This window comes from Anabrus simplex, chromosome 6 (assembly GCF_040414725.1).
Source record: "Anabrus simplex isolate iqAnaSimp1 chromosome 6, ASM4041472v1, whole genome shotgun sequence".
NCBI lineage: Eukaryota > Metazoa > Arthropoda > Insecta > Orthoptera > Tettigoniidae > Anabrus > Anabrus simplex.
Window position 1 is genome coordinate 217,563,119 of NC_090270.1, and position 10,990 is coordinate 217,574,108.

The window sequence follows — 10,990 nt, forward strand, 5'->3', positions numbered from 1 at the left end:
GCCTCAATCTTGCTTTGGGGGAGAAGTTAAAAATGAGGATTTTCAGGAAACCAAAGCTAACAAATATGCAGATGGTCATTATTACACTTGAAACGGATAACTGTATGGAAATTTTGCCAAAATAGTCAATGTACAGACAAGCAGTCGTTACAATGTTATTTATATAGATGACAGATGAGCATGAGCACATTGGAAATTGCAGACCTCCACTTCGAGATTCACTATTCCTAAAGAGACCATCATATCAACAACCAGTTTGCACCATCAGACACCGCTTTTTTCCTTCTATATGTCTGGTTCTTAAACATTCTCTCATATCTCCCACATTTATAGCTTAAATTGAGTTTGAAATTTGAATAGGGTAAAATTTGGGTACATTTTTAAACTTTACATATTTTTTGCATACCTACTTATGTATACGCTAGAATAATGAAATTTGGTCCACATATGGCCTTCGATTGTGTCAATGTGCACACCAAACTTCATGACTTTATCTTTCCTATAAGTGTGTCAAACAATGAAATATATGTGTAAAAATCACCAAATTTACGAACAATCCAGAAATACAGCCAAATATAACGTATAAGGGAGGGAGATATGACAAAACGTCATAGGACCAAAGTTGTAGATCACTCCAAGCTGAACTGAGATTGTGCCATCCGCTTTGTGATACAACTTACCGTTTAGCCGCGAAATACCTCGAAAAAAGTCTGCACGGACATAAAAATTGCCTCCATATTCCGAAATTTTTGGTGGTAAAAAATGAAATATTTATTGATCTTGGAAGCCTTCCGTCCATTATAGGCTAAGGCCAAATTTGCCAAATTTCAATTTTCCAGCTTGTCTGACAGACTGTGCCTCAATCTTGCTTTGGGGGAGGGGTTAAAAATGAGGACTTTCACGAAACTTAAGCTAACAAGTATGCAGATGGTCATTACTACACTTGAAATGGGGAATTGTACGAAATTTTTGCCAAAATAGCCCACTGGACATAGCTTGCAAAACCAACCGTTCATGATATCTCCATTATTAGTCCTCTTATCGCAAAAATGCACATGAGAAAAGTATTTTAGAAATGAATATCCATCAAGGTTGGTTGATTTTCAGTCAGGTTAGTCTTGTATATATTGTGGGAGAGTAAAATCACTATTTCGGTTCCCAATAAACCCCCAGTCCATTCCAGGAATTTGAAATGGCATGGACCTCAAAACCTACCTTTGGACAGATGAATGCTAAATATGAAGTTTGGTTGACATATCCCCAGTAGTTTTCAAGTTATAAAGAAATAGGCTTTACCCGCACCCGCTCGAGTTTAGTCCGGTGGGACTTGTACCGAAAAACAGTTCATTAATGATATCTCCCTTATTAATCCTCACATTGAAATGATGCATATGAGAAAAAAGTTTAGAAATCGATTTCCATTAAGGCAGGTAGATTTCCATTAAGTTTGGTTGTGTATATTTTGTGGGAGTGCAAAATCACGGTTTCGGTTTCGTATAAAGCCCCAGTTTGAAATGATGCATACGAGAAACAAAAAGTTTAGAAATTGATTTCCATTAAGGCAGGTAGATTTCTATTAGGTTTGGTTGTGTATATTTTGTGGGAGAGCAAAATCACGGTTTCGGTTTCGTATAAACCCCCAGTGAATTCAGTGATTTAGAAACTATATTGCCCCTAAAACCTACCCAAGGACAGGTGGATTCTAAATATGAAGTTTGGTAGAAATACATCCAGTACTTTTCAAGTTATAGATAAACAGACACCAAAGCTAAAAAATATGCAGATGGTCATTATTTCATCTGAAACGGATAACGGTACGGAAATTTCGCCAAAATAGCTAATGTATAGACACACGGTCGTTACGATTTTATTTATACAGATTATTTCTCAAGCATTTGGTACATGCTACACTACTCCTAACAAATTCAAGAAATGAATTAATATAAGAATAAAACTTCACGTAACTACCAAAGAATTAGCAAGACCATTTCATATCAAAATAATACACTGCCAAAATTATTCATAATGTAGCATTTTGAAAACAAATATGGATAAATGTTTGATCAGTCTAAAATATATGGAAAACAGTCTTCAAAAAATATGTTTTCCAACTTAATTTATAATTTTAATACATTGACGACCGGCCCCAGAGATCTTCATAGTACTGCAGCCAGTGGTTGTTGACGGGCACCGGAAATCTCTGTTTTTACGCAAGGGCATCGTTTGTAGCTTGTTGTACTATCTGTTGGCTATAAATTGAATCACTTTCAATAATATCATGGAGTAGAGGGATCGCAGATTTTAGTGTCGATGTATTTCTTTATTGTGCGGTCTTTGTAGCCATGGAAACTTCATATATACAATGTCTTCTTACGTGCCAGGAATCACTGTGCCCACGGCAACGTGACCTATATGACGACAAAGTATTTCAACAGTTATATGCAGATTCATTATCTGATGTGCCACATGGGTGGTGATTCCTGAGAATTCTCGTAGTTTCTCAGCCGACAGTAGGTGATGGGCTACGAGAATTCTCGCTTTTATGCACCTTGTACTTCCTTGATTATTGATGAAATTGTGGGCGAGATTATGAGTTCCAAACAGTGTAGTCATGGAATATAACGATGCATCTTTCTTTCTTTAAACCTTCATGCATTTAACAAAATAATGTCAGATATGTAGAGCTAATCCCTGGAGCTTCAGTGCAAATGTCAACACGGCACGGCGTATTCAGTTGCCGACCGCTACCAATAATTACAATTAATTATGTACAGACCAGTTATAATAGGTACCGAGTGACAGTGAATTAGATATTTCTAATGAATAACGGCTAACACTAAACGGGGAGTAGCCGTAAAGAGAAATTCTTGCATACTTGAAAACAATGAGTATACAAATGGCACAAATTTGATATTCATACTACACTGTGTTTAGAAAGACTATTAAATGGAGTCACAAATAGTATTGCATTGAAGAGTACCACAATGTACAGACTATGAAGCAACCTAGTGAGAACATGTTTCAAGTTTGAGGTCGATATCTTGAAGTAGAAGAAGATCTTGAATACATTTCGAGTTACAGTAGTCTGAGTGTAGCAGTGTAATTTCTTTCCTGGAGGCTTGAACTATCCGGTCTACATAGCGTAGGAGCCTCTGTTTGGGGCCCGTCATCAATGTGTTAATAAACATAATTCTAGTCCATGTTATAGTATTTTTAAACCGAGTGTTTGAACCAATCAGACAGGGTTTATATTTGGCCTGTAGCAAAATTCACAGGTATTATCAAGTTTTGCGCCCCCATTTTGACCCCTTCGGAGACTTTGCAAAATGAGTATGAGTACTTTTTCCTGTTAAACTAATTCTATCTTACCAGGTAATTTTCCACATTTCTTGTAATGTTCAACATCTTGTTCAAACGCTTGTCCAAACGTATCCTGTCGCTCCCGAAGTAACTGCTGCTGTTGTGCTTCATGCTGAAACACCTTCTGAGCATGCTCTGTAGCAAGTCTTGATCTCACAGATTCAAGTTCAGCTAATTTCTTTTCCTTGTATAAAGCAAACTGGAAACGGTGGTCGAGCTGGCGCTCCTGAAGTTCTTGGGTCTCTACCATATCCTCCAGTTTGAAGAGCGCTCCCTCCACTTCCTCAAAGAGTTCTTGTAATGATCCTATCTGTTCCATGAGCTGCTGCACACTAGACAGAAGCTGAGGGATCCCTGCCAATGAAGCACCTATTTGGCCCACATCCGTCCAGTGCTTCTCGAACTGACAATGTAGACTGCTTATTGCTTCATCAAGCTCCTGGGGGGAAAAAAAGGCCACAATGAGAAATAAATTCAACATTCCATGGCCTTATAAGAAAACAGACCAATGAAAAATTCTTGTCAACATCAAGTTTTAATCAAAGAAGAAATACATTCTTTTCTCTGAGGTTTTGGACAATCTGATTATAACCTCACAGTAATTACTGCTTCACATGGTTATGAGAGTATTTAGGGGTGGTAGTACGGATGTAAGTACGGATGTAAAGGAGAGGTCGTATAAGTCTCTGATATGACCCCAATTACATTAGAGAATGGTTCCAGTGTACGGGACCCACACCAGGACTACTTGATATGAGAACTGGAAAAGATCGAAAGGAAAGCAGCATAATTTGTTCTGGGTGATATCCGACAAAAGAGTAGTGTTACGAAAATCTTGAAAACTTTGGGCCGGGAAGACTTGGGAGTAAGGAGACGAGATGCTCGACTATGTGGTATGTCTTGATAAATAATTTTCATTTAATTTCATTCTAAGGTAGTTTTGAAATATGTGGTATGTTTCAAGCTGTCCGTTGAGAGATGGCATGGAATGATGTTAGTAGACGAATAAGTTTGAGCGGAGCTTTCAAACGTAAGGAAGATCACAATATGAAGATGGTTTCAATTCAAGAGGACAAATTGGGGTAAATATTCATTTATAGGATGAGGAGTAAGGGACTGGAATACATTAGGCCCTATCAAGAGAAATATACAATAAATTTCTAAGTTCCTTGAAAACGTTTAAAAGAAAGGCTAGGTAAACAATTGATAGGGCATCTGCCACCTGGACGATAGCACTAAATGCAGATTACTGACGATTGATTGATTGACTGGATTGATGTTTAACTGTGTTACCAAGGCGTTTGTGCTAAAAACTAATCATCAACAACTTAGTGTTGTCCCGCTGGAGCAGAGTCCACTTTTAGAATCTTCGATCACCACTTCGCTCAGTCCTGAGCATCAGTTGGACGAATGCCGTTCATGCTCGTGTCCTTGTTGATAGTGTCCTACCATCGTTGCTTGGATCTACCATGTGCTTGTTGGCCATCAACGGACTAACTATATTGGTATTGTAAATTTATTCATTCGGAACAATATTTCAGGTTCCCTATGGCAATCATCATCTTTATCATCTCCAGCTGTTCTCGCCATCTCCACACTCACCTCATCCAAACCTGGTGCCTTCCTCCCTTCCTTTCATAATTCTCAATTACCTCCTTCTCTGAGATTCCATTTGGATCCAGCAATTCATAAAAATACTCCCTCCACATCATTTTGTGTTCCTCCCTTTTCTCCACCTTCTTTCCCTCTTTAATTACTATTCTGCCAGCCTGGTGGTCATGATCATTATGGCATCAAGTCCTTATAGGTTTGACACCATGGTTAGCTGGTTCGAGTCCAGGGGGACAAGGAAGAAGAGGTGGTGGTATACAATTTCTAATTACTAGATTGCGTTCCAAAAGTCTGGATTGAATCCCAAACCTCTTTGCAGTGTTCATATGGAATGAGGGCATATGAAGCTGTTGATGGTGATTTGTCCATCAGATGGGGACATTAAGCCTTGAGCAGACCCCTTGGTGTTATTCGACAGGCCATGTGCTGGCACCAGGATTCAGTCTCTCCCTACCTCATTATCATCAACCATAACTAAATTACCCAACCATATCTTTCATTCTCTTACTATTCCATATAACACTTTTTTCTTTCTTTTTTTTCTTACTGCCTTGCACAATCGTGGTCCACTCTTCCATTTACCTTCCCCTCTCCTCTGCCACTACCTTTTTTCATTTGCTTAAAACTTACTTTATACTCTTCACTTGCTTCCATATCCTATTTAAAAACCAAAACCACATTCTAAATGGATTATTCTTCTTCTTCACTATATCTGTCCATTCTATCATTATACCCTAGGGTTTCCTTCCACCTTGTCTTTTCTTTTGCTTTACGTCAAACTGACACAGATAACAGATAGGTCTTATGGCAATGATGGGATAGGAAAGGCCTAGGAGTGGGAAGGAAGCAGCCATGGCCTTAATTAGGGTACGGCCCCACATTTGCCTGGTGTGAAAATGGGAAACCACAGAAAACTATCTTCAAGGCTGCTGACAGTGGGGTTCGAATCCATTATCTCCCGGATGCAAGCTCACAGCTGCACGTCCCTAACCGCACGGCCAACTTGCCCGGTCCAAAATGTTCTGAAACCATGCTTTTCAGTACTGACAAGCTATAATCCTCACAAGGTTTTCTAGCAGTTACAGGCTAAGGGTAACTTACTGTAGAGGTTTTAGGAGACACTGGAATGGGAAAAGGTTACAACAAACAGTAGCAATTATAGCCTTAATTAAAGAAATCAACAAACCATGGAAAACCACCTTCAGGACCGCTGACAGTGGAGTTTGAATCCATTATCGCCAGATTGCAAACTTGCAGCTACATAACCCATTCTGTGTAGCCACCTTGACTGGCAGAGGAGAATGTAATACAGGATCTCTCTTATAAACTCAGACTGAATGCACGGTGTTTGTATTCTGGGCTACGGCAGCTGCTGTATGGGAAGCGCGCGCATAGTTCTTGACCTTGCAAGCAGCCTGCACGTGTTCGACGTGGAAAGCATGAGTCGCCAGTTTGAATCTCAGCTGTTAACATGGTGAGACAGTTATCAATGCATTCGTATGTAAAAGTTCTGGTTTCATCTTAATGGTCGTGTGAACAATCATAACTCTCGCTATTGGTGTGCAGAAAATCCTAATGGTGTTTATGAAGTCCCTCATTATGATAGGAAGATTGGTGCTTTTAATGCAAGATGAATAATTGGGCCTATTTTTTTCGAGACAACAGTAAATGCAGAGAGGTACCAAGATGGCATTTTGATGCTGTTCTTCCATTAGTTAATGGAAGAAGATAAATTGTGTGGGTGGTTTTGACAAGATTCAACCCCCTGCTGAAACAGCAGAAGATTCCCCTTTTACAATCTTGGAAGTGTTTGCAGACAGAGTGGTCAGTGCTGGTCTATTTCACCCTCATTCTCTTGATCAGGGGTTTCCAAATGGTGGCTCGCAAAGCCATATAATGCGGCCCGCAATAGCATTTCAATTAATAATGTGAAGAATAGTTACAAAATAATATTTTATAGGTCGTTCAAAAATGTATTAATTTTTATACCCTTTATAGACCGAAGTCTGAACAAATTTAATTGTTTTTGTCGTTTTTAAATATTTACTTGATCTCAATATATTATTTTTGATTTATAAAAATTTAAAATCCAAATTTCAAGTAATGATTGGTTTTTACGTCCCAATAACAACTACTGATGGATTTTGGAGATGCCGAGGTCCCGAAATTTAATTGCGCAGGAGTTCTTTTATGTGCCAGTAAATCTACCAACACGAGGCTGACGTATTTGAGCACCTTCGGAACGATCTAACATCAAACCTGCCAAGTTGGCTTCAGAAGGCCAGCACCTCAACAATCTGAGACACTCTTTTATGCAATCGTAAAATAATGTTTTACCTAAGTAATTAAAATTATCAAACCTTTATTTCAATTCAATTATGCATTATTTCATAATGGTACTTCTGTAGGCCTACTACATGCAGAATGTTACGAAAATTGGCCTATTATTCAAGGGCGGCCCGCGAATATGACTAAGGTTTCCAACATTGCCCTCGAGCCCTTACAAATTGGAAATCCCTGCTCTAGATTTAACAGCATGCGTGTGAGTTTTACTTGTGGGATAAATTGAAAAAAAGTGTATTGAACAAATCCTCGCACGTTGGAGGAACTGGAAGGAAACATTACGAATGAAATCAGAAAAATTACAGTGGCAGAATTCACTCACGTCAGCCAGAATGTGGTTACCAGATATAATGCCTGTATAACCCACGAAGGACATTTCCAGCATCTTTTATAAGGTAAGATTTCGTATAAAATTGTATACACACGTGACATAAGTTCGGGTGAGGCAGTTGCCATAGTGCAGAGTACAAATACCGTGCGATTGGCCTAGGTTTATCAGAGAGACCCTGTACAACACTATACATAAAAATATCACAATATAACAAGGCAGATATATAATAAACATACTTGTAACGAAATGAAGTACCAAATTTCTGATTTTAATAATAATATTATTGATCCTTCATAAGATAATGAGCTCAAAGATCATGTCTAGATAGTATAGGTTGCGATGACAAGAGGAACTATGTCAAAAAACTGAACGAATGATGGAAGAATCCAGCAAGAAGCAATGACTCAAGTTCTAGGGCCACCTATTTAGAATGGAAGACAAGCAGTTGACTAAGAATATTTTGACCATGCTCGATAGTACACCTTACATATGTGATAAGTGGTTCAGGGATGTCAGAAAGGATCTGAAAAAAACTGGATCAAACCATGAAGACATTGTTAACAGAACCAAGTACAGACACCAGATCAGTAACTTCAAGGGTTTTCGTAAAAAAGAACAGCAGAACAGCGGGTGGGCAGCAGAAAGGAGACAGGCTGCCAGAAAGAGGGCTGCAAAGAAAGCTTCTAAAAATGTGTAAATGTTGCTTATTGTGGTCTCTAATGGCCGTAAACATCTATTAAAAGGATTTCAAAAGTTATTGGTTTTCTGTCCCACTTAACTACTTTTACGGTTTTCGGAGACACAAAGGTGCCGGAATTTTGTTCTGTACGAGTTATTTTATGTCCCAGTAAATTCACCAACATGAGGCTGATTTATTTGAACACCTTCAAATACCACCGGACTGAGCCAGGATTGAACCCGCCAAGTTAAGCTCATTAGGCCAGTGCTCTATCGTCAGAGCTACTCAGCCTGGCAATTTTTGATTTAATGTCAAAAATAAATTCAGTAGGTGTCATGCTTCCTTCAGTCAAAATGAACCTCTTCAGTAGCTGCACTGACTTCAAAATAATCCTATGATGAACACAGAGGTAGGGTAACCATTCGTCCTCTTTTTCGGGAAAAAAGAAACGTCCAGATGGATTGTTTGAAGCTCTGGCAAATGACCTCTCTTTCTGGGACTGGGAGCAAAATTTTAATTTAAATAATGAGCTCTGTCTCCTGCCAATGGTACCTCAACAAGTCGTAAGGTGCAACAAAGAGCATTCAATCGTGGTTATAGACGTGACAGATGTGCAAAGACTGTAACTGAAGTCCAATGGACAAAACTGTTCAACAGTAACTTAGTCAATTTCTTGTTATTCATGTCATTATCCATAAACAATAACAGGATACATCTGGAAAGACAACTTTGCAAGGGGTAACATATAGTCTACGCACCTTTAAGCGATATTTCTTTGTACGGTGGTGAGGAGTAAGGAGGGAGCTCTCCCGGTTCCGGTAATACTGCCGACTGAATGGAAACTAAATCTGAATTGAATCGATAATATGATCAATCGATATGAATTTTCTAAAGCATTATTATCTTAAGCCAACAACTGTGTCATACACATTATATATCATTTCTCGATGCAAATCTTGTTCCTAGCATGAATTCTATAGTTTGGCTTTGCTGTGTAAACAACAACAGTACTAGTACGTAAAGTGTACGGCAGATGTCGCACAGCAATGCATAAGCGATTCATAGTTTGTGTTTCAAGGATTGCCAATACGAATCTCGAAGATGCCCAAGGTCGACCGATTCAGCACTAGGGTGTTCATGTATCGCTAAAAGGTGCGCATACTATACATTAACAGGAAGTGTGTAAATGAATTAATTTTAGTGCATGAGTGAAATAGGATGTTTGTAATGCTGAATTCTTCATTCTCTTCATAGGCCCTACACTGATTTTGCCTAGCACAGTCATCTAATACACATCAACGAAAACTACATTATTACATAGATTCATACATGGAATTAAATAAGCTTAAAATTAAATTCATAGGCCTACCTATTTTCATTCCAATAATATCTTCTCTCATTCAATAATCATTGACTGTACTGAAAGGTATGCATTACCAGTAAATACCAGACCAAGGGAAATGTTCTATAATTTTCCAATTTCTTTGCGATCATTTAAGAAAAGGCTAGGAAAACAACAGATAGGGAATCTGCCACCTGGGCGACTGCCCTAAATGCAGATCAGTAGTGACTGATTGACAAATAGGGAGGAATGTAGCGCTGCACATTTCTAATAATGTTTGCAAATATATTTTTTTAGACTTGTTTTGTAAACCTTACATAATCTCCAGAAAATGAAAGTGTAATGGTAGTTAAGTTAAGAAGATTCAAATTCTATACAGGTAAATACGATCATAATTAGCAGATGAAAATAGCTGTGGTATAGCCCTGATTATTGAAATTATATTTACAACAGTCACAAACCTGAGCCTTAGTAGCATTTTCTTCAGAAAGTTTGTGAAGCTCACTCCATTCAGTCTGGTACTTGTGAAGGAGATCTGCACCAGCATTGTAGTTAACAGCATTACTGGCATGAAACTTTCTGGGGGGATCCGATGCTGACAGTCCACGAAAACTGAGAACATCGATTCATACTGTATAGATGCAATATTTGGAATACAAAAATACAGACAGGCACACTTAGAAAAATGCCCAAATAAACAGATCAAACAATCCACTGTATGGTAGACGAAATCCATCACAAAAAGAGCTGACTAATAAATAATACGTTATATCAGCACATTTACCTATACGTTCATCAAAGAAATTTCTCTCAATGTTGATAGAACAGTAAACAAATACACAGGATACATATTATACTTGGCCACAAGACAAATTATCGTTTAATATGACCATTATCTTAAATGTATTTTACCTTGCTGTAATCCCTTCCTGGACTGTCTGAAATCTATCGCGTAAACTATCAAACATTTTAATTCTATCAGTTTCCTCAACCCACAAACATAACCTATAGATGCTAAAAACCACTAGGATTGTCAACTCAGCTGAGAGGCTGTCACGTGCGTTGTATCTTTCCAAGTACTTTGCTACGGTAGTAGCGTGCGCATCCTGACATTCTACTCATTCTCTTTGCTGACATTTGAAAAGACCCGCGATGTGCTAATGATGTTGCTGAAGTGTATACTGAGAAACCAAGGCCCAATGCCTAATCCTTGCGTACCCCTAAGTATAGTTCTGCCGTAAATGTTTATGCTTACTAGGAAATATGGAAACATGTACATGTTATGATAGTACAGTTTGTATCCAATAGTTGTTTGTCTCAAAAC

At 38.4% G+C, this 10,990-nt stretch overlaps 1 protein-coding gene across 1 annotated transcript in view; it reads right to left on the minus strand.

Moving 5' to 3' along the window:
• The window catches only part of Dysb (Dysbindin), a 53,432-nt gene extending 42,699 nt beyond the window's left edge, over positions 1-10,733 (minus strand). Inside the window, exons 1-3 of the mRNA XM_067150199.2 lie at positions 10,579-10,733; positions 10,128-10,278; positions 3,370-3,799 (exon numbers count right to left, since the gene is read on the minus strand). Of these exons, the coding sequence (XP_067006300.2) occupies positions 3,370-3,799; positions 10,128-10,278; positions 10,579-10,634 (637 nt within the window). The 5' untranslated portion in view covers positions 10,635-10,733. The remainder of the gene's footprint in view (positions 1-3,369; positions 3,800-10,127; positions 10,279-10,578) is intronic.
• Between the last annotated feature and the right edge of the window lie 257 nt (positions 10,734-10,990).